Genomic DNA, 25105 nt, shown 5'->3' with positions numbered 1-25105 from the left:
ACTGATCTGTCTGGGGGTACACAGCACTACTGATCTGTCTCGTCAGTGCACAGTGCGGATTCTGTCACGATTTGTTCTGTAGGTTCACATAGTTCTTATTCTCCTATGGCCACTTAATCTCTGGCCAGGCGGATGATTATTAATACATGGCAGAAACTTGTAGGGGCGGCACGGTGGCATAGTGGTTAGCACTGTTGCCTCACAGCGCCAGGGACCCGGGTTCGAATCCGGCCTCGGGTGACTGTCTGTGTGGAGTTTGCACATTCTCCCCGTGTTTGCGTGGGTTTTCTCCGGGTGCTCCGGTTTCCTCCCACAGTCCAAAGATGTGCGGGTTAGGTTGATTGGCTATGATTTAAAAAAAAATTGACCCTTAGTGTTAGGGGGATTAAATACGTGGGGTTACGGGGATAGGGTGGGATATGTGTTGGTGTAGGGGTTACGGGGATCGGGTGGGATATGTGTCGGTGCAGGCTCGATAGGCCGAAATGGCCTCTATCTGTACTGTGAGGTTTCTGTGATTCTGTGAGAGGTGAAAGATTGCTTCAGGGCAGTTTTCTCCCTTCTCCTCACACCCCACCCCCCCAACACCCAAAAGCAGTAATTAAGGCAAACCATAACCCAAAATTACAAACACACGCAAAAGACACCTTGGACTAGTTCTGCAAGACAAACTGGTTGCAGGCAGCTTCATGGCCACATACCAACCATCACTGGCGCACGGTGACTGCAGTGTGTACTATCTATAGGATGCGCTGCAGCAAGTTACCACGGCTTCTTTAACAGCACCTCCATAAGTGGCAATCTCCACCACTTAGAAGGACAAGGGCAGTAGGCGCATGGGAACACCATTACCTCCAGATCCTCCTCCAAGTCACACACTATCGCGAATTGGAAATAGATCACTGTTCCTTTAGCGTCGCTGGGTCAAAATCCTGGAAACCCTTCCCTAACAGCACTGTGGGAGCACCTTCACCGCACGGACTGCAGCGGTTCAGGAATCGCCTTCTCAAGGGGCAACTAGGGATGGGCAATAAAATCCAGCCTTGCCAGCAACACGCACATCCAGAGAATGAATTTTAAAAGAAACAACTAAGAGGGCTGGAAGGTGAATGACCCCCAAGCATGTTTGTCAATGCCGGTCTGTAGCCAGCTGCTAGGATGTGCAAGCCTCCGTGTGATGCCCGGACTGATGTTACTTTCCAGACTAGGAGAGAATGGAACATGAAGATTCTGTATAAAAAAGTAATGACGGAGGCAGCAGCTCACAGATGCAAACCATCATGCTGCCCATGTGTTCCAGTCTGCAGGCCTAAAAACAGAGGAGCCCTACCGACAGCATAAAAGTGTAAACAAAGCAACGTCTACTGGCCTACTGGAATCCAAGGCCAAGCAGTGAAATCAGCAACCCAGCAATACAAGGTATACAAGACATTTGTTTGATCCGGTGCTTGGACATCCAATGACACCACTCGAGCCACAGGCTTAAAGATTTGTCTAATTTTGAACAGGGTTTGGCAAATTCTGAGAAAAACTTTACTGTAGTAAAATACAACAAATTCACAGCATTATTAAACACTGCTCTCCCATTCTAATATTTGATATTAGTTTAAAACACGCTATTGCATCTCATCAGTACATTATACATGCTGTTGCAAGAAAGTTAAAAGAAACACTTACTTCATCTGTTAAAAACTCTTTACTGAGTCCAAAATCAGTTAGAACCACATGGCCATTACTGTCAAGAAGTATATTCTCCAGTTTAATATCTCGATATATAATTCCAAGCTGTGGAAAACACAGTAAGCAAAAGTCAAAATATATAGGAACTTCTTTCCACAATATTGCACTTTTAAAACTTGAAACCCCATGTAGCTTTTCCACAGAGAGCTTTGTCCTTTTTTAATATGTTTTTAACTATTTAACTACACATTAGATATAGACAACACGGCGCTCTACATTTCTGCACCGTTTTAAATAGTTTCTCCTGAAAATCCTATCGCCTGCCACACATCACTCCTGGTGCGATCCTCAACAGCAAGTGTCAGCAGGCTATTTGACCAACTCGGGGTAGAGGTGTCATCGTGGCCAAGTCTGATACTGCCCTCACCCAATGTTCACGTTTGTGCACTTCGAACATGGAACATTGGATAGTGATCAGGAACAGAAAGCCTGGCCAAATTCCGCTTCCCTAACCCAGGCACCGAGACCAATGTAGCATCCCCACCACTGCTCTGGCTGAGGCCAGGTGACTCGGCACAGGCCGGGGATCAAACCTAGGACCTACCTACATTAACTACTACAATCCCATTTCGATGTTCTTTTGGCTGAATTATTTTATATTCTTTCTTTTCACATAATCCAAAATTTTCCAATTCCCTTTTAAATGATGTTCCAGTCTCTGCCTCAATAATCAGCTGCAATAAAGCATTCCACGTTTTAATAAACCCCTGTGTGAAAACATTTCTTCTCACTTCCCTTCATTCCTCTACCGCTGATTCTCAGTCTATGGTCCATTTTTATCAACTCCCAACCAGTGGGAACAATCTTTCACTATTTACCCTCTTAAAAGCTTTCACATTCTCTTTACTAGGTCTGTTTGATTCACATGGGAGTTAGAAAGAGAGCAGAGATATCTTGGGAATGAGAAATGTATTCCGATGACAGATAGAAGCTTGAACTCAAATCAGTGATATCTTACATAGCATCTACAGCACAGAAACAGGCCATTCGGCCCAACTGGTCTATGCTTGATACTCCACACACGCCTCCTCCTACTCTAACTACCTCTTCCCACCTTGCCCCTGTATCCCTCTCCTTCATGTATGGGTCGTGGGAGAATTTGCGTTGACTGAAAAAGATTTTGAGGCTTTTAAAGAGGGTGGAAGAAGTAGCAAGACAATTAGGTTCAGGGAAGGCATTACAGAGGGTAGAGCCTATACCGACTAAGGGTGCTAAAAGGAGGAATGCACAGTAAGCCAGAGGCAGAGGACTGTAGGCTGGGGCGTACAGCTGGAGGTGGTTGCAGAGGTAGGGAGGGGTTCATAAAAGAGAACAAGGATGTTGAATTCGGTGCACTGGGGGCCAGGGAAGTTTGTGGAGGATAAGGGGTGATGGATGAACAGGACTTGGTGTGGGACAGGATGCTTTGGACAAGTTAGACTTTGCGTAGGGAAGAGGTCAGGAGGCTGACGTTTGCAAAGTTGAGTCTTGAGGTGACAAAACTGTGGATAAGGGTTTCAGCAGCAGTGATGATGACAAATCAGAGGTGAAGGTGGGTGATGCTGTGGAGGAGCATGCAAGTGATCTTAGTATTGGAATGCATATAGGATTCGAAGCTCCGCTCCAGATCGAACAGGACATCCAAGTGGTGCAATGTATCAAACCAGTGTGACATTTCAAATCACAAACTGCTTTGTATAATAAAATGTGGGGCCCGACATTAGATGATATTTTATAAGTAAAATAATTTTTTTTTAAGTTAGCCCCTGAAATCCACCTGCTGGCAAAGGACTGGAATAGGGGACCGAGCAACGATTAAGTTGCGATGTCATATTCAAACATAAAAGATGCTGGAATTTTGATATTACCACATTGTAATCGGCATAAAATATCTCTGCAACGCTGCTCCCTTGGCATTTATCCCACACAGTTTATTACCTTGATTGTATCTCATGGGTTTATCCCTTAAATAGATGCCTTCTACTGTGCAAAATAGAGGGAACTTTCTATAGGAGGAAATAAACTGGTATTTGAACCACTTGAAGAGATTATACTGATTTCAGATTACTCCCAGGTGTCCGTAATTCTATACTTCAAGTAACAGAAACATTTTCTTCTTTAAACTAAACTAACTGCACCATGTGTTGGCACAGATAAAGCAAAACATTCAATGCACTTTGCAACAAGCTCTCAAACTTTAGAAGCACTGATGTTAAGATGTTCTCCTAGTCCATGAAGTAAACCAGGGTTATTGTGTATCCCCTATACCTAGTCAATCCCAGAAGTAGACAGATAATGCAATCCTTGGCCAGCAGTGGTGCACCTTACCTTGTGTAGATGTTCCAGTGCCAGCACTATCTCCCCACTGTATATTCTCACTGCATTCTCTGTGAAGCGCTCCCTCTGTGACAAGTGAGTGAACAATTCGCCTCCATTCACATAATCTGTCATACAAAATAAAACATTACACACGAGGAGGAAACCACAGTAATCTCCAGAATACAATAAGATAGAAAAAAATATATAAACAGGGCAGATATTACCATACAGAAACAGAGGTTCAGCAGCATGAAGCCATAACATTTTATGTAAACAAAAATCCAGCATTCAATTTTTGCCATGTTTGTTTATAGAATAAAAACTGATTTTACAACTGTATCCACGTAATTCTAAAATACTGCTTTAGTTTCACACAAAATTTAACAAACATAGCTTAGCAAAGAAATAACATTTATGAAACCACATTTTTCTTACGATTCCTTTCATATCCCTGCTGTGTTTTGCAGAAAAATTTGATGGCAAAAAGTTCTAATGGTTAAAAAGTTGGATTTTTTCTTACCCCAGAACATGCTGTGCACAGTTTTACATTAGAGCTTCACTTGAGAAACTTTGACTACATTTGAAATTTAAATATAAAAACTTGCATTTACATAGCGCCTTTCACGACCTTTTACAGCCAATGAAGTACTTTTGAAGTGTAGTCACTGTTATAATGTGGGAAACACAGCAGCCAACTTGTGCACAGCAAGCTCCCACAAACAGCACTGTGATAATGACCAGATGATCTGTTTAGTTATGTTGATTCTACCCTGCTCTTCTTCAAAATAGTGCCATGGGGTCTTTCACGTCCACCTGAGAGCGCAGACGGGGCCTCGGTTTAACGCCTCATCCGAAAGATGGCACCTCTGACAGTGCAGCACTCCCTCAGCACTGCACTGGGAGTGTCAGCCTAGATTTTTGTGCCCAAGTCTCTGGAGCGGGACTTGAACCCACAACTTTCTGACTCAGAGGCAAGAGTGCTACCCGCTGAGCTGCGGCTGACACATATACAACAAGCAATACGGAACTAAAGACATTCTGGTTGAATCAATAAACACAGGAATGAAAAGGGATAAGCCGTTTGGGAGGGCTGTACAATCAACCCCCCTAGCAAAACATTTAAAAAACCCAGCAGGCCGGCATCTGGCTTGCTTTTCTAAGCAAGGGAACACTCAAGGCAAGTCAAATTGGATGTTCAAGTTTCCTTAAGCTCCATTTGTGCCAAGCAGGTGGCGGTCACCAACATGCTGTGCTTTGCAGGGCTCATTTCAAAGAAGAAACATTTGAGTTTGATACATATATTCAAAGCTTACAAAGCAAAAAGAACAAAAAAATAAACAACACAGCTAAAGCACAATTGCAAGTTTTGATTCTAAATGAAAGAAACAGAAGTGTAATCTCATTAGTTTTCTGCTGGCGATGTTGGGACAGTCACCCAACATAACCCTATTAATAGATCTAACAGCGAGAGATTCCAAAGACTAACATGATCGTAGAATCATACAATAGTACAGCACAGAAGGCGGCCATTCGGCCCATCGAGTCTGCACCGGCTCTTTCAAAGAGCAATCCAGTTAGTCCCACTCCCCCGCTCTTTCCCCGTATCCCTGACATTTTTGCTCCTTCAAGTATTTATCCAATTCCCTTTTGAAGGCTACTATTGAATCTATCTGTAAAGTTGACCTGGAATATTACTATATAAACTGTGGGAATGGAATTAGGGTGCATCAGTTCAAACAAGTAAAAGGTAATTTTAGGACTGATATCAGTAAATTCAATGGACTTCCAGATAATGTAATTAAGACAAAAAAACCTAGAATCATTTAATAAACAATTGGGAGCTAATGAGAAGACAGTAGGAGCTCTCTGGGTGGATGAATTAAATGGGCCGAATGGCCTTCCTCATCTGTAATTATCTTGTGATGTTGTGAATTTCAAGGCAAACAAGCTGTAAGATAATCAAATGATCTTCAGCAATTTGCTAATCATCAACCAGACTATATCAAATTAATCCAGTAGTACCTGCTTAAATGAAAAACATCAACGTCCTATATCACTTAACAGGAGTGCTGTTCACTTTTATGTGTTAAGAGATTACTAGCCATTAATAGTAAAACATTTAGGCAGTAATATTTTGTTCAACCTATAAGAGGTACCCATGTCACAGAGCGTTAGAAATCTATGCCCCTAGTCGCAAAACATTTGCAGTCATTTCTCCAAATTAGTTCTAGGTTTGAAATTAACATTAACCAGCCAGAAAGAGGCCAGTATAGCTCAGTTATATTCTGGAACCAATTCCTCTAGAAAAAGTGATTCCACAATTGAATCCGCTCCAATTAATGCCGAAGCTGGCCAACCCCCTCCGTGTCACTTTATAATGTGGGCAGTTCCCGCAATGGAACAATGCACCTGTGAACTTGACTTCACTATAAATCAACTGTGCATGCTCAGTTAGAAGACTATCTGTCCAGTCACAGGGGAATGTCCATACAGGCTCAGAAAGCATATGCTAGCCTGTATGGGCAGACTGAGCTCAACCCACTATAATCCAGGCCCCAGATGGTAGGTCTAACAGCAGACACCATCAGTGGGAGCCATTTAGCTTCGACACGCACAGCCCTTTTGGTTAGAGGCACCCAGTGAAACCTGTGTAGCGAAGGTTTTGGTCATCTGCCCTAATATCTCCTTATATGGCTCGGTGTCAATTTTATTTTTGTAACACACCTTAGGACGTTTTATTATGTTAAAGGCGCTATATAAACAGAAGTTGTTGTTCTGGTGCCTTCAACATTTTGAGCACTGGCCCTTTAAGTTACAGAGATATTGCTGTTAAAGGAAAGGAGGCATTAGTAATAAGGCAGCAACTGTGGGAGGGTGACTACTACAATGCATTGAACACCAAAGCATGCTCACTGTACTGTCCTCCAATGTTCTGAAGAGAGGGGGTTATACATATCATCTCGAATTTAATGCTAAGAAACTTTAGAAAGTGTCATTTGAAAGGTTCCATTACTTTAGTGGGCAGTGATCTATGCTACAAACCAAGGACAGTCCCTTAACCATCGAATCATAGAATGGTTACAGCACAGGAGGCCAGTCGGCCCCGTGCTGGCTCTCTGCAAGGGCACTTCAGCTAGCCCCACTCCCCCGCCCTTTCCCCGTAGCAATGCAATTTTTTTTCCTTCAGGTACTTATCCAATTCCCTTTTGAAAGCCATGATTGAATCTGCCTCCACCACCCACTCGGGCAGTGAATTCCAGATCATAACCACTCGCTGCGTAAAAGAGTTTTTCCTCATGTCGCCTTTGGTTCTTCTGCCAAGCACCTTAAATCTGTGCCCTCTGGTTCTCGAGCCTTCCACCAACGGGAACGGTTTCTCTCTCTCTACTCTGTCTAGACCCCTCATGATTTTGAACACCTCCATCAAATCTCCTCTCAACCTTCTCTGCTCTGAGAACAACCCCAGCTTCTCCAGTCTATCCACATAACTGAAGTCCCTCATCCCTGGAACCATTCTCGTAAATCTTTTCTGCACCTTCGCTAAGGCCGTCACATCCTTCCTAAAGTGCAGTGCCCAGAATTGGACACAATACTCCAGTTGAGGTCGGACCAGTATTTTATAAAGGTTCATCATAACTTCCTTGCTTTTGTACTATATGCCTCTATTTAAAAAGCCCAGGATCCCATATGCTTTTTTAACCGCTTTCTCAACCTGCCCTGCCACCTTCAAGTATTTGTGCACATGCACCCCCTTTAGAATTGTACCCTTTAGTTTATATGTCCTCTCCTCGTTCTTCCTACCAAAATGTATCACTTCGTACTTTTCTGCGTTAAATTTCATGTCACACTTCCGTCCATTCCACCAGCCTGTCTCTATGCCCTCTTGAAGTCTATCACTATCCTCCTCACTGTTCACTATACTTCCAATTGTTTAGTTTAGTGTGTCCAAGGCTTTACTTTTTAAACCTAATTATCTGTAAATTAGCTTTTTTTTTTAAAAAAAAAGCTTTTATTCCATCTTGCAGGATTGGATTTTTTTTTTGCAAAACCAATCTGTTTCATGTACTTATATATTACAGCCAAATACAATTTTAGTCAGGATCAAAAGGTTTCTGTGAACATATATAACCAACATGCATGCCAACTTCAGGGATGCAACCTGATGAAGTGTTAATGAGTGCCTTGGAATCGATCTCAATCTTGTTAAGAACGTCACTGTTTCAGGTTGAGCTCCAGGATTTTACGGAACAGTCCCAACATCATGATCTAACAAAGCAGCGAGTCACAGGACAGCAACCTTTTGATGCAGTACAAGATCAATTTTGGATCAAAATGAAACAGATGTTGCACTTCATTAAAAAGTGGCAATGCTGAGATTATGCACACTGCTGAAAATTGATCGCACTGCTCGCTCCATTTCACTATGCAGAGAAACTAACCTTGCATCTCCTTCAAGGGGCTGTTTATTATTGGTAATTGTGTCAGCTGTGGCTCAGTGGGTAGCACCCTCACCTCTGAATCAAAAGGTTGTGGATTCAAGTCCCACTCCAGAGGCTTGAGCACAAAAATCTAGGCTGACGCTCCAGTTGTGCGGCACTGTCGGGAGTGCCATCTTTCAGACGAGACGTTAAACCGAGGCCCTGTCTGCTCTCTCAGGTGGATGTAAAAGATCCCTTAACGCTATTTCGAAGAGCAGGGAGTTATCCCCGGTGTCCTGGCCAATATTTATCCCTCAATCAACGTAACAAAAACAGATTATCTGGTCATTATCACATTGCTGTTTGTGGGAGCTTGCTGTGCGCAAATTGGCTGCCGCATTTCCTGCATTACAACAGTGACTGCACTTCAAAAAGTACTTCATTGGCTGTAAAGCACTTTGAGATGTCCGGTGGTCGTAAAAGGCGCTATATAAATGTAAGTCTTTCTTTTTGGTGGGTGCTGGGTCTGGATTACTGCTGGCTCTTACATTCTTGCTACATGAATTGTGAATCCATCAAGATTTTTTTTTTTTTTTTTAAATTGCAACACCCTAACTTTCCATATAAAACCGTCACCTGTGTCACCAATTCCCTCCAACACTCCTTTTTTTCTGTACTCGTTAACATGACGATAAATCTTCATGCTACAATAGTGATCAATTAAAATTTATTGGTGAATATCATAATGAATAAATGTCTCATATGCATCCCACACTTCCCCCGCGAAACCCCTGCATTTCTCACCAAGTGTCCTGTTGATCCTGCCCTTGTTGCTCTCTCTCTGTGGCAACATACTACTTGGGCAATGGTTTTAAAACTTTTTTGTATGGAGGACTCCTTGAGAATATTAATATATTCCTAGGAACCTCCTGCAGATACAGGAAACTTTGTGCTATCCGGCACCGACGTGTTGCCGATCTATCAAAACTGCCGGACATACAGCTAATGTTGAAGGATACGGAGGTTTTCATCTCCGTATCTGACAACAAAAACTGTTGCTTAGCAACAGCTTCTAAAGAGTCGGCTGCAGCTGCAAGCATCTGTAGCTGAAGCTGTTGCTATAGCTACAGACCTTGCAGTGGCTGACTGGGGAAAAAAAAAAGAACGCGATCTAAAAAAACTTACAGAAAACGGCTCCTGATTTTTGCCGTTAGATCGAGTATTCCGGACATACAACCTCCGGATAAACCAAAGTTTCCTGTACTAATAAACTCCAGGAGCACACTATTCCAATACCCAAAAGACAGCATAGGCAAACCAAAAAGAGAAAACATTGTTATAATTGCAGAAAACTTGCTTTCTAATGTGCATATGTGAACAAATACAAAAACCTGATTACGTGGAAGACACCTTGGTATCCCCTCATAGAACCCTTTATGATCTGAGGAACTAGTCTGAATATCTATTAGATGACAACATCAAGTGGGGACTTGCATATTAGAATTGAGGAACAATGGCAGGACAAACATCACTCCCTGATTTGCGTGACTCTGGGCTCAGTTTCTCAGACAAATGCTAAGGAAGACTCAACTCTTCGAGTGGGGCCGAAACAGTTTATTAACTCCGATGCCCAGACAATCATCCTCTCTGCAATGAGCCAAGTTGGAGTTTGCTGTGGCATGCACCTGCTCATGGATACCAAGAAAGAAAAGTAACTTGCATTGCTGTAGCACTTTTCACACTCTCTTGATGCTCCAAAGTGCTTGTTGCAGAGCAGTTATTGTTGTCACATAGACAGACATGGCAGCCAATGAGATAAATGGCCAGTTAATCTGTTTTTAGTGGTGTTGGTTGAGGGATAAATGTTGGCCAGAACAAGAGGAGAAATCATCTTTGAACAGTGCCATGGGATCTTCAACATCCACCTGAACAGGGAGACGGGATGTTAAACCCCACAATGTAGCACTCCCTTAATACTGCACTCAAGTATCAGTCTAGATTATGTACTCAAATCCTGACGTGGGGGCTTGAACCCACAACTTTGAGTCAGAGATGTGAGCCCCATCACTGTGCCTAAGCTGGCACTTTAGTAAGCGATGATAGACAGCTAAACACCCTTCACTAATGCTAGACTGCAATTATTCTCCAAGAGCTTACTGCTAACTGCGGATTATTTGGACAGTAGTGTCGAGGTCAGACAGCCATGATCAGAGTATCTTGCATTGATTCTCAAGTCCTGGAGATAATGACCATTTTGTAGCAGTCATCACCACAGATAAGCTTTCTTTTATGGAGGGTCAGCATAACAGCCAGACAGACCGCTGGTGCAGAATCTACCTTGATAGAAATTTCTGCATCCGTCCCAACCTCTCATCAATCACATTGTTGGCTGTCCTACAGTACTTCCAGCTATACATTGATTTGACCAGTTCATATGCCACCGGCTGTCCTGCTACCTACAGAGCATTACATTCAAGTTCATGTGGTGGTCACAATCAGGCATATGTGCAGGTGCCTCAATCTCTATTCTGGCGGGTGGAACAGTGTGGACGCTATGCTTCAGGGCAGCGGTATTATGTGTTGTTTTATCTAGTGTTGGAGTCAGGATGACTATTTCATCTGTGGAGAGGAAGGAATAGAGTATCACAGGGCTTTCATAACATTACCCCGAACTCTCCATTGCTCTGACTCCAGACTTATGCGCAGCTCCCCACCCCTTCCTTCATCCCACCATTGGAAGCCATGCCTTTATCTGCCTAGGCCCCATACTCTGGAATTCCCTTCCTAAATGCCTTGCCTTTCCATCTCTCTCTACTTTAAAACCCTCCTTAAAAAACACCTCTTTGACCAAACTTTTGGTTAAGTTTCCAAATATCTCCTTTGGTTCAATCCTTTAACCTCTGTGAAACACCTTGAAAAGCTCTTCTGTTATTCAAATGCAAGTTGTATTTACACTACTGATGATTATTTCTGGGCACTCACTATTGGTCACATTTGATACCAATGAACAGTTGAGCATGTATAACTGTGCATATTGGGGTGGAATTTCTCGTATTTTTGCCCAGAAACAAGGCGCCAAGCAAATATGCAGCATAAAAGAGGGCTGTGGATGCTCAGTCGGAGTACATTCAAGACAGAGATCGATAGCTTTTTGAATATTAAGGGAATCAAGGGATATGGGGACAGTGCGAGAAGGTGGAATTGAGGTAGATCAGCCATGATCTCATTGAATGGCAGAGCAGGCTCGAAGGGCTGAATGGCCTACTTCTGCTCCTATTTCTTATGTAGCAAGGATAGTCTTCCTGTGCTGTGCCCTGCACAACTGCGCCTTGATAGAATGCCTGAACCTTGACATACAGGGGTGGGGGAAGGAGCCAACGAAAGCAGAAGATCCTGGACTGTGGGCGCTGGAGCCGAGGGACGTGGAGTGTCCGCAGGAGGAGTCAGTTGAGAGGGCGAGGCAGTCAGTCAGAGGGTAGCTTGTGGTGCAGGCGTTTACCCAGTGAGTGTCTCTGCAAAGGTTGCAACCAGAAGAAGGGTCAGACACAGCTTTCTTCAACTTCAAACACGGTTTTATTAAAAAAAAAGTTTCATAGGATTAGTAAAAGTTAACTAGAAACTTTAACAACTACAAATGTTTTCTGAAAAAGTTAAACTCGACTTAAGACATTTGTACAAATTCTTACAGAAACGCCAATAAAACCTTGTGGTAAACCACTGTTTGTATTCCACTGTGTACATGCCTGGACATGCCTCGGCTGACTCCTCCCACAAGTCTTAGTATAAAGGTGACTGCTCCCCAGCCCTTTGTATTCTGGACCGGTCGACCACTCGAGGCAGACCTTCATTCTTTTGTTAATAAAAGCCTTTAGTTACTCTCTTAACTCTCAGTCTTTTATGAGTAATTGATAGCGCATCAATTTTATTAACAAAATTTTTATAATGGAGAAGATCCTCACACCAGCATGCCTGGACTTAGATCATCGGGAGGCGGACTCATCCACCAAGTTTACTCACTGGCTTAAGTGTTCGAAAAATTCCTGACCGCCTCCGCAGCAATCAAATCGGACGAGGACAAACTGGATGTCCTGACCTCCAAAGTGAACCACCGAGTGTACTCGGTCATCCAAGACGCGACCTCGTACGTGGACGCTATCAAGCTCCTCAAGGACCAGTACACGCGCCCAGTGAACGAAGTGTACGCCAGGCACCTTCTGGGGAGTCGTAAACAACAACCTGGGGAATCGACCGTGGAATACCTTCAGGCACTGTCTGTGCTTGGCCGGGCCTGTGGTTGTAAGGATGTAAAGGCCGCCGTGTACACAGAAGAACTTATCCGGGACCCTTTTGTAGCGGGCCACAGATCCAATTACACCCGACAGCGACTGTTGGAGCAGAGTGACCTCGACCTCAACAAGGCCTCTGAACTCGCACTATCATTGGATGCAGCCTACCGGGGCATGGATGCCTACTCCTCTGCACCGTGGACGCCACGGGGAATGACAGCCTGGGACACAGTAGGACCGCCTCATAGCGCCGTGCCACCCCAGCCACACCCCAGCAACGGCCCAACTACCGCAGCAGTGTCCCAAGGCCAGACAGCAGTGCCCCAAGGCCAGAAATGCTACTTCTGTGGCCAGGCAAAACACCCCAGAGCGCGCTGCCCGGCGAAAAACGCGATCTGCTCGGGCTGCGGGAAGAAGGGACACTACGCTAACGTCTGCAGGGCCAAAGCCACCCCGAACCCCAGCAGCGCCGCGTGTGGGCCATGCGGGCCGCCATCTTGGGCCTCCCCGGCCATGTGCGAACCACCGGTACAGCAGCCATTTTGGACACCTCCAGCCACATGGGGATCATGGACGCCGCCATCTTGGACGACAGCCGGAACGCAGCAGGCCCCCAACACCGCCTCATCTGATACCCGCAGCGACACACCGACCCCTACGCTGGTATCCGTTACACTGGACCAAGCGAGACCGCACCAGCTGGCCAGTTCCACAATGGACATTAAGGTAAATGGTCACGATACAGTCTGCCTTTTTGACTCTGGGAGCACAGAGAGCTTCATCCACCCCGACACGGTGCGGCGTTGCTCTCTCCCAGTCCTGCCTGCGCACCAGCGGATTTCTATGGCCTCCGAGTCAGAGTCCCAGTCGGCGGACATCGGCGGCTACTGTGTGGTGACACTCGTAGTAGACGGGACCGTGTACGATCATTTTAAACTTCTGGTCCTGCCCGACCTCTGCGCTGCCGTCCTGCTGGGGTTAGATTTTCAGTGCCACCTTAAAAGTGTTACGATGGCGTACGGTGGACCCCTACCCCCACTCACAGTCCGTAGCCAGCAGCTTCCAAATTGCCCGCCGCGCACCAGGTGCAACCTCTCCACACTCAGAGTCACCCCCCCCCCACTGTTTGCTAACCTCACCCCCGACTGTAAGCCCATCGCCACAAAGAGCAGGCGATACAGTGCCGGGGACAGGGTTTTCATTAAAACCGAAGTGGAGCGGCGCCTGAAGGAAGGGATTATTGAGGGCAGCACCAGCCCCTGGCGAGCCCAGGTTGTGGTCGTTAAGACCGGTGAGAAGCAGCGCCTGGTCATCGACTACAGCCAGACAATAAATCGCTACACCCTGCTGGACGCCTACCCACTCCCCCGCATAGCTGATATGGTCAACCAGATCGCGCAGTACCGCGTCTTCTCGACCATTGACCTGAAATCAGCGTACCACCAGCTCCCTATCCGCCCTGAGGACCGCCAGTATACTGCCTTTGAGGCAAACGGCCGCCTCTATCACTTCCTTAGGGTTCCCTTTGGCGTCACCAACGGGGTCTCCGTCTTCCAAAGGGAGATGGACCGGATGGTAGATCAAAATGCGTTGCAGGCCACTTTCCCATATCTGGACAATGTGACCATCTGCGGCCGTGACTTGCAGGACCATGACGCAAACCTCGAAAAATTCCTCCGCACCGCCCAACTCCTGAACCTGACATATAACAAGGAGAAGTGCATATTCCGCACAAACCGCCTCGCCATCCTTGGCTGTGTTGTGGAACACGGAGTCATCGGCCCCGACCCCGACCGGATGCGTCCCCTTATGGAACTCCCACTGCCCCACTGCCTCAAGGCCCTGAAGAGGTGCCTAGGGTTTTTCTCCTATTACGCCCAGTGGGTCCCCTACTATGCGGACAAGGCCCGTCCGCTGATCAAGTCCACCTCTTTTCCTTTGACGGCAGAGGCCCGCTTAGCCTTCCACCGTATCAAGGAGGACATTGCCAAAGCCACCATGAATGCAGTGGACGAATCCATCCCCTTCCAGGTGGAAAGCGACGCGTCCGACTTTGCCCTGGCCGCTACCCTCAATCAGGCGGGGAGACCCGTGGCCTTCTTTTCACGAACCCGCCAAGGCCCGGAGACCAGACACTCCGCTGTTGAGAAGGAGGCCCAGGCGATTGTGGAGGCTGTGCGTCATTGGAGGCACTACCTGGCCGGAAAACGATTTACCCTGCTCACTGACCAGCGTTCAGTTGCTTTCATGTTTAACAACAAGCAGAGGGGCAAAATCAAAAATGACAAGATCTTGAGGTGGAGAATCGAACTTTCCACCTACAATTACGAGATCTTGTACCGGCCCGGGAAGCTCAATGAACCCCCGGATGCGCTATCGCGTGGCACCTGCGCCAGCGCGCAGATCGATAGACTGCGGGCCCTCCACAATGACCTCTGCCACCCGGGGGTCACCAGGTTCTTCCACTTCATCAAGGCCCGCAACCTGCCTTACTCTATTGAGGAGGTCAGGACCATGACCAGGAACTGCCAAGTCTGCGCTGAGTGCAAACCGCACTTTTATAGACCAGACGGGGCCCACCTGATAAAAGCCACTCGCCCCTTCGAGCGCCTGAGCGTTGATTTTAAAGGGCCTCTCCCCTCCTCCGACCGCAATGTGCACTTCCTCAATATTATTGATGAGTACTCCCGTTTCCCGTTCGCCATCCCCTGCCCGGACATGACCAGTGCCACGGTCATTAAATGTCTGAACGACCTCTTCACCCTGTTCGGTTTCCCCAGCTATATCCATAGCGACCGGGGCTCATCGTTTATGAGCGACGAACTCCGTCAGTACCTGCTAACTAGGGGTATTGCCACAAGCAGGACCACCAGTTACAACCCCCGGGGGAACGGACAGGTGGAAAGAGAAAATGCGACAGTTTGGAAGGCCGCCCTGCTAGCCTTAAAGTCTAGGGGCCTTCCAACCTCCCGCTGGCAGGATGTGCTCCCCGATGCGCTCCACTCTATTCGGTCACTGCTCTGCACTGCCACTAACGCCACCCCTCATGAGAAAATGTTTGTCTTCCCAAGGAAGTCCACATCGGGGACATCGCTACCGCCATGGCTGACGTCCCCAGGGCCGGTCCTACTGAAGACACGTGAGGACCCATAAAACGGACCCCCTGGTCGAGAGGGTCGACCTCCTCCACGCCAACCCCCAGTATGCTTACATTGCATACCCGGACGGGCGGGAGGACACAGTCTCCATAAGAGACCTTGCACCCTCGGGGGCCGCAGTAACCCACTACTCACTACCACCCCCCCCCACGACCCAATATCCAGCCCCAGCAGACGGCAGGCCTGGGCCCCGCGACCCGCTCGACATCTACGAGGACGACACGCCTGTGCCACAGCCTACGCAGGACTCGACGCCGGAAGCTCCACTACCCCTGCCGTCGCCACGCCGATCACAGCGGCAGACAAGACCTCCGGAGAGACTCCAATACACTAACTTTTAATACACTTCACCCCGCCGGACTCAATTTTAAACAAGGGGTGAATGTGGTAAACCACTGTTTGTATTCCACTGTGTACATGCCTGGACATGCCTCGGCTGACTCCTCCCACAAGTCCTAGTATAAAGGTGACTGCTCCCCAGCCCTTTGTATTCTGGACCGGTCGACCACTCGAGGCAGACCTTCATTCTTTTGTTAATAAAAGCCTTTAGTTACTCTCTTAACTCTCAGTCTTTTATGAGTAATTGATAGCGCATCAAACCTTAAATAGACCCCGAGATGTGTAGCTTCATTACAGTGCTTTATGGCAATGTTAAACTCTTCTTCGAAATTGGAACAACTATTTACAACGATAAATCATTAATCAACATTGGAAACCTGGATTAAACTTATTTTAACTTTAGAAAATGTCACAACTTTGGCAAACTTTGACAAATTTAAATAATGTAGAAAGTTTTTACTTGGCAGTAAGAACAGTTCAAAATCAAAGAAGCAGGAGAGCAGTGACAGTCACAATCTTCCAGCCAGGCAGCCTCCTCCCACCAGCCCTGCCCCACCCCGCCGACAAAGGGGAGTTAGTAGAGACAGGAATTAAACTCCCCCTACTCACCTCAGGCACCCCGCTTGGCCCTGGCACCTAAACGAGCCCTTCGTTTAGCTGATCCCCTGCGCTGTGTCTCAGTAAACTCTGGACCGGAAAGGTGGGGCGAGGTGGAAAGATGCCCGGGCTAATGAGTCGTGGGCTTGTGGTCAGTCCTTGAACAAGACCGCAGGCTCCTGAACTAGGGCTGCTGCTGGCTGTGACCCACGAGGGAGAACATGAGCTGCCTCATGCAGCCTGCCGTGTACAGGTGGCGCCACGCCTTCTGTTGGAAGGCCAGAGCCCGAGCTGCTGCTGTCGCCCAGAGAGGTGACAGCAGCAGCCTCTTGGACCACATCTGCCGCCCTTCCACTGCGTTCTTTATCTGCAGCAATCAGCCTGATGGCTGCCGTTGGATCCTGCAAGGCCTCAGTAGGAGACTGAAAGCCACGATTCATAGCACCTCTCAGTATGTCACCCAAAGCCTCAAGAGTAGAAGTCTAAGCGTCCATCAAGGTGGAAGCCCAACTGCTCCCTCACCGTCCGCTGCCAGTTGACCTGTGCGTCCCTAATGCAGCAGCCACCTGCTGCACTGGTTCTCGCAGCTCGAACATCGCTTGCGCAATGTTGGCGCATTGCAGCAGGCTCGGATGTCTCACCCGCGAGAAGCGCCATGTTACTACTGATAGATTCCAGAGTCCTCATGCAGAGTCCTCATGCACATCAGCAAGCACCTCCTCAGGACTGCAGCCGTCAAATCACACTCCACTAATTCACTGGTCCGTGGCTTACTTCTAGCCGGTCTCTCTGGAGAGGTGGCAGCATCCTCCACCTCCTCAGAGTCTCCTCTTTCCTCAAAACTGGATTCTGATGCTGCAGAACTCACCTGGCCGTGAGACACTCACTCACGCCCGGTGAAATGTGTCCACTCTGGTACCCAGTTGTGGAGAACTGGGTGACTCTGTTTGGTGATGGCATGAAGGTGGGGGCAGGGGGTTCACTCCCAGGAAAGAAGGACGTTGTGCGGATCTGGTTTTCCATTGCTCCTTCATCTGGCATCTCAAATGGGGCAAGTTGCACATCAAAGCCAGGGTCCACATTCTCCAGCTCCTCTGGAAGCTGCTCCCCCACCCTTACCCCTTCCTCTTTGTCTCACTCATCAACGGCAACTGCCTTCCAGCACCTTGAATGACCTGTGGAAAGAACAAAAGAGAGGTTAGAATGGTTGCCTTTGCCACTGCTAGGATGCCCCATAGGGGAGGGAAGGCTGGGCCCCAGTCCTGGAGCAATGAGACCCCACAAGGGGACAGGTACTCACCTGGTTCTGGACACCCCGCCGCACCCCCCCACACCACACTGGTACGGCAGCCTAAGAGCTCCACCATCTTCTCCTCATGGGAGATATCAGAGAGAGTGAAGGGAACGGAGTGCAATTTCTGGGTTACACCCCTACAGGGAATTCCAGCCATATATTTTTGGAAACCAACACCAAATTGAGAAGACCTTTACCAGAGTCAACTAATGAGCCCAACATTCAATCACCCATAAACTGCCACCAGACAAGAGTTTTTTTTTTGTTCCTGGGATGTGGGCATCACTGGCAAGGCCAGCACTTATTGCACGTCCTTAATTGCCCTTCAGAAGGTGGTGGTGAGCCGCCTTCTTAAACCGCTGCAGTCCTTGTGGTATATATTTAAGAGGGAATTAGATATATTTCTACGGGCAAAAGGGGTTAAGGGTTACGGAGAGAAGGCGGGGACGGGATACTGAATTAAAGGATCAGCCATGATCTCATCGAATGGCGGAGCAGGCACGAAGGGCCGAATGGCCTACTCCTGCTCCTATCTTCTATGTATCTATGTATCTATGTACTCCCACAGTGCTGTTAGGGAGTTCCAGCATTTTGACCCAGCGACGATGGCGATATATTTCCAAGTCAGGATGGTGTGTGACTTGGAGGTGATGTTCCATGCGCCTGCTGCCCTCGTCCTTCTAGATGGTAGAGGTCGTGAATTTAGGGGCGGCCTTCGAAGAAGCCTTAGCGAGTTGCTGCAGTGCATCTTGTAGATAGTACACACTGCAGCTACGGTACGTTGGTGGTGGATGGAGTGAATATTTAAGGTGGTGGATGGGGTGCCAATCAAACGGGCTGCTTTGTCCTGGATGGTGTCGAGCTTCTTGAGTATTGTTGGAGCTGCACTCATCCAGGCAAGTGGAGAGTATTCCATCACACTCCTTACTTGTGCCTTGTAGATGATGGAAAGGCTTTGGGGAGTCAGTAGGCGAGACACTCGCCGCAGAATACCCAGCCTCTGACATGCTCTTGCAGCCACAGTATTTATGTGGCTGATCACTAGTGGCCCCCAGGATGTTGATCGGCCATGATCTCATTAAATGGCAGAAGAAGCTCGAGGGGCCAAATGACCTACTCCTGCTCCTATCTTCTATGTTTCTATGTTTCTGGTGGAGGATTCGGCGATGGTAATGCCAAGGGGCAGAGGTCAGATTATCTCTTGTTGGAGATAATCATTGCCTAGCAATTGTGTGCGCGAATGTTACCTGCCACTTATCAGCCCAAGTCTGAATGTCGTTCAGGTCTTTCTGTATGCAGGCATGAACTGCTTCATTATCTAAGGAGTTGTGAATGGAACTTAACACTACAATCATCAGCGAACATCCCCACTTCTGACCTTATGATGGAGGGAAGGTCATTAATGAAGCAGAAGAAGATGGTTGGGCCTAGGACACTGCAGCGATGTCCTGGGGCTGAGATGATTGGCCTCCAACAACCACAACCATCTTCCTTTGAGCTAGGTCTTATTCTAGCCAGAGGAGAGTTTTCCACGATTCCCATCGACTTCAGTTTTACTAGAGCTCCTTGCTGCCACACTCAGTCAAATGCTGCCTTGATGGCAAGGGCAGTCAATCTCACCTCACCTCTGGAATTCAGCTCTTTTGTCCATGTTTGGACCAAGGCTGTAATGAGGTCTGGAGCCGAGTGATCCTGGCAGAACCTAAAGTGAGCACTATGGAGCAGGTTATTGGTGAGTAAGTGCCGCTTGCTAGCACTGTCGATGATACCTTCATCACTTTGCATATGATTGAGAACAGACTGATGGGGCAGTAATTGGCTGGATTTGTGTTTTTTGTGGACAGGACATACCTGGGCAGTTTTCCACATTGTCGGATAGATGCCAGTGTTGTAGCTGTACTGGAACAGCTTGGCTAGAGGTGCGGCTAGTTCTTGAGCACATCTTCAGCATGACAGCCGGAATGTTGTCTGGGCCCATAGCCTTTGCTGTATCCAGTGCGTTCAGCCATTTCTTGAGTGAATCGAATTGGCTGAAGACTGGCTTCGGTGATGGTGGGGACCTCAGGAGGAGGCCAGGATGGATCATCCACTCAGCACTTCTGGCTGAAGATGGTTGCAAACGCTTCTGCACTAGTGTGCTGGGCTCCGTCATCATTGAGAGTGGGGATGTTCATGGAGCCTCCTCCCATTAGTTGTTAATTGTCCACCACCATTCATGACTGGATGTGGTAGGACTACAGAGCTTTGATCCGATCAGTTGGTTGTGGGATTGCTTAGCTCTGTCTATAGCATGCCACTTCCGCTTTTCAAAATGCATGTAGTCCTGTGTTGCAGCTTCCCCAGGTTGGCACCACATTTTTAGATGCGCCTGGTGCTGCTCCTGGCATGCTCTTCTACACTCCTCATTGAACCAGGGTTGCTCCCCTGGATTGTGGTAATGGTAGAGGGATGGATATGCCGGGCCATGAGGTTACAGATTGTGGTGTAATACAATTCTGCTGCTGCTGATGGCCCACAGTGCCTCATGGATGGCCAGTTTTGAGCTGCTAGATCTGTTCTGAATCTCTCTCATTTAGCACGGTGGTAGTGCCACACAACACGATGGAGGGAGTCTTCAGTGTAACGATGAGACTTCGTCTCCACAAGAACTGTAAGGTTACCAATACTGTCATGGACACATGCATCAGAGATGAGTAGACTGGAGAGGACGATGTCAAGTAGGTTTTTGCCCTCGAGTTGGTTCTCTCACCGCAGGCCCAGTCTGGCAGCTATGTCCTTCAGGACTCGGCCAGCTTGGTATTGGTGCCATCGAGCCATGCTTGGTGATGGACATTGAAGTCCCCTATCCAGAGTAAATACTGTGCCCTTGCTACCCTCCGTGCTTCTTCCAAGTGGTGTTCAACATGGAGGTGTACTGATTCATCAGCTGAGGGAGGGCGGTAGGTGGTAATCAGCAGGTTTCCTTCTCCATGTTTGACCTGAAGCCATGAGACTTCATGGGGTCCGGAGTCAATGCGGAGTACTCCCAGGGCCACTCCCTCCCGACTGTATACCACTGTGCCGCCACCTCTGGTGGGTCTGTCCTGCCTGTTGGATAGGACATATCCAGGGATTGTGATGGAGTAGTCTGGGAGATTGGCTGAAATGTATGATTCTGTAAGTATGACTGTGTCAGGCTGTTGCTTGACTAGTCTGTGGGACAGCTCTCCCAATTTTGGCACAAGTCCCCAGATGTTGGCGAGGAGGACTTTGCAGGGTCGACTGGGCTGGGTGCGCCTTTGTCCTGTCCGAAGTCTATCCCATCTGGTTTTATTATTATTGTTTTTTTGTGGCTGTTTGAGTGGCTTGCTAGGCCATTTCAGAAGGCAGTTAAAAGTCAACCACATTGCTGTGGGTCTGGCAAGGTAAGGACAGCAGATTTTCTGAAGGACATCAGTGGATTTTATGACAATCCGGTAGTTTCATGGTCCCCATTACTGAACTAGCTTTTAATTCCAGATTTATTTAATTAACTGAATTTAAATTTCACAGCTGCCATGGTGGGATTTGAATTCACAGTTCCGGATCATTAGTCCGGGCCTCTGGATTACTAGTCCAGTAACATAACCACTATGCTACCGTACCCCTTGGTCTCAGGATTGGTCAAGATCACAGATGCAACATCGCGTAACTGTGATTTCCCAGACCTAGTGATTGAACAATATTCAGTCTTTTCAGCATCATAAAATTGTTTGAAAGCTGCTTACCAGCTGCTTCTGGTAGTAGAAGTTGTGTTCATCTATCAAATGATCTCATTCCTTTCTTGAATGAAGATTTGGTGGGCACTGGGAGTGAAGAGGAAGGGGAGTGATGAATCCCATAACCAAAATAGAGGCTCTCCTGGCCACTTCTTTATCCACGATTAGGATCACCTTGTAATCTGTGTATATGTGCTTTTCTCATTCTCGACACAGGTTTTAGTTTCCAAACAATGCAACTGAATTAATGGCCACTGATCGTCTTATTGGGTTAAAGTGCAATTGCCAACTTTTATGGTACTTGATACAGGATCGCTACAGACTGTGTCTTGAATGAGTGCATTAAATTACTGCTAGTAGTAGATGCTCTTTGTCAGACACTGCTCCGTTCCCACGAGTCATTACTGGCAGAAACATACCTACCTACATGGCCTTAACACCCAAAATTCGGATACGTACCTCCCACAATTCTAGATTTCACTCTGACTCAAAGATGTGATGTTTATCACATTCTGACTTATCAAACCTGAAATAACGAAACATGAAACACTTCCAAAACCAGCTGTCTTCGGCACGCATCTGAGAAACAATATTTAGAGTATCCGCGCTCTCCAATACATTATGACCTTTAAAATGCACTGTTTACAGTTTTTTCACATGATACAGAAGCAATAGAAACACCTTTTACGGCAAGTTTTTTGCATTGCTCCCAGACAGGATTATGGAGATGGTCTACTCTATTTCTGAGAATACTTTGGAGGGTGGTGCTGGGGGGGGGGGGGGGGGAGAAGTAACTTCTATTTTTCCCCAAAACAAAGTTGGCCAACTGGAAATGGCTTTGGTTCTCCTAAAACATGTTGGCTCTCAACTGTCAAGTCAACAAGAAGGATCCACATCTTTCAGAAGCTTTGGCTGAAATCTAGTATATACTCGTGTTATTCTATGTTGATATAACTACCACTTGAGTCATACTACTTGAAGCTGTAACAGTTACTGGGGGTTTGGCAGCCTATGCTGCACTCAGAAAACCGAAACCTTTAAAACGCTAGTCTACTCTTGCCTGGTCAGAACCACAAAAGAATTAATTTATTAGAAATGAAGATTATTACATTGAACTTACAGCACAATATAGGCCATTCGACTCAAAATGGCCTATGCCGGTGTTTATGCTCTACACGAGCCTCCTCCCACTCTACTTCATCTCATCCTATCAGCACACTCTTCTATTCCTATCTCCCTCATGTACTTATCTAGCTTCCCCTTAAATGCATCGATGCTATTCGCCTCAACTACTCCAAGTGGTAGTGAGTTCCACATTCTCACCAGTCTCCGGGTAAAGAAGTTTCTCCTGAATTCCTTATCTTGGATTTATTAATGATTATCTTATATTTATGATCCTTAGCTTTGGATCCCCCCACAAGTGGAAACATTTTCTCTGTGTCTACCATATCAATTATATTCTTGTTCATATTCTAGTTTTTACAAGGGGTTAGCAATGGTCAGGAACTCAATAATACATGACATTTGGAAAACTGGTAATAGGTGCAACACAAGAGCTTCCTTGTACAAGTAATTGTTTTTCACCTCACTCAAGTCTGCACACAGCTACAATTTATAGCAGTATTGAAGATGAAAGTTTCAAAATGGCAGTCCATCTTAACCAGCAATAAAAGTCAACATCAACGCAAATGCCAGAGAGCAATGTCATTATGGAAAAGGAAAAAGATACAGTGAATCTTCGCTGCATAAGGAAATAAGAGTACAGTTGCTAAATACATTAGATCAGCAAACAAGAAGAAAAAATAAACAAAGACGCAGGTTTCCCTTCTTTACAATGTTGCTCACAGTACGTATCGTCATGATAAACTGACCTATTGCACTCTGGAGTTTAACTGTTCCATGAGAAAAGTAAGTAATTGTAATCAGGCTTTGTAAGATTCCACCATTATTTGAGGTCACATGCCTAGTGTGGTTGTCCGGCAGTGAAACTAGCTTATGTTGTACTGGGGTTTACACAGCAATATCCTAGAAGATAAATTCAGTGGTTCAGTGAGTTTATACAGCAAATAACTAAGCCAGACAGCTCAGGAAAGTCCCAGGTTAGGCCTTTAATCTGTGTTCAGTTGGAGGATCACAGCCAAGACAATTGGCCTCAACCTTGTATTAGGGAGGGAGGGCGGGGGGGGGGGGGGGGGGGGTGTAAAAGAGACATCAAAAAAAAAAATCAGAAAGTTCTACTGACATCCATCCTACAACCCCTACTTAAAACGTGGATGTTGAGTGAGATCACAAACAGGCTGATTCAAAAGTCTGCGGACACTCACCATCAAAGATTCCACATAACTGATAATCACTTGGGCGAGATACCAGTGATATCTGTATAACTGCACCCAATAAAGGAGTAAACCCCTTCAGGAGAGGAAGGGGAGGAGAGAAAATTGGCAAGTTAAAAAAATAAGTAAAAGCTTTTTGTGATGTTACCTAAAATAAGATGGAGTTTTGTATCTGTCTGGAAAGCATAATGTAATGTGACAAGGAAAGGTGACTGTCGAATGTGTTCCAATACTTGACGCTCTGTCCTGGTGTGCTCTGCAGTCTTTGCTTTTTGAACTATTGTTGCCTTCTTCAGCACCTTCATGGCAAAAAGCTTTCCGGTGTCATGGCCACTCATTTTCCTCACAAGAAATACTTTCCCATAAGCTGGAAACAGAATAAAAGGCATCAAGGTCAAGAATATGCACCCAGTTAACGCTTCATTTAAAATACTGTTACTACAAAAGGCAACATTACCAAATATATTTATGAATAAAACAAGAATTACTGGCAGGTAAAGCCCACACTCTCTTTCCCTCCCCCCACCACCCAAAATGTTAGGAAGTTTACACACTTTCTAACTATTGCTTTATGAAAAGCACTGCAGCTGGTTTCATTAGTTGAAGTTTCAGCCACTCACTCTCTTTTTGAAGATGACCCTAGGAATATCCTTAAAGATTTCCAACTAGCAAAGCTTCCTCCTTCTGTTACAGTTTGTTTCATGAATTCTTTGCTGAACATTTCTTTTGAGAAGGGTAAAGTTTATCTTCATTCATTCCCCCCCCCCCCCCCACTATCTTTCCATTTCACACTATGCTTTAAACTGTGATAGCAAGATGTGATGGGCCAGTTACTTTATGTCTTCCCGATTAACTTTCCTCTCCAAAATGGAGTACTATATCTGTGCCTAGAACTGATTAGGAGT

General features: G+C 46.5%; 1 protein-coding gene across 4 annotated transcripts in view; it reads right to left on the bottom strand.

Moving 5' to 3' along the window:
* LOC147109048 (ribosomal protein S6 kinase alpha-5) overlaps nt 1–25105 on the bottom strand; it is a 259573-nt gene that overhangs the window by 125174 nt on the left and 109294 nt on the right. For all 4 annotated transcript variants that reach the window (XM_086002616.1, XM_086002617.1, XM_086002619.1 and 1 more), the window contains 3 exons: nt 24349–24567; nt 4048–4163; nt 1678–1785 (listed from right to left, as the gene is read on the bottom strand). In XM_086002616.1, the coding sequence (XP_085858742.1) occupies nt 1678–1785; nt 4048–4163; nt 24349–24567 (443 nt within the window). The remainder of the gene's footprint in view (nt 1–1677; nt 1786–4047; nt 4164–24348; nt 24568–25105) is intronic.

Source organism: Somniosus microcephalus, chromosome 12, assembly GCF_052327205.1.
Source record: "Somniosus microcephalus isolate GS21.2 chromosome 12, FLI_Smic_1.0, whole genome shotgun sequence".
In the NCBI taxonomy this organism is placed as follows: Eukaryota; Metazoa; Chordata; class Chondrichthyes; order Squaliformes; family Somniosidae; genus Somniosus; species Somniosus microcephalus.
Note: the sequence above shows the minus strand (reverse complement) of the source record. Positions and strands in the feature narration are given on the sequence as shown.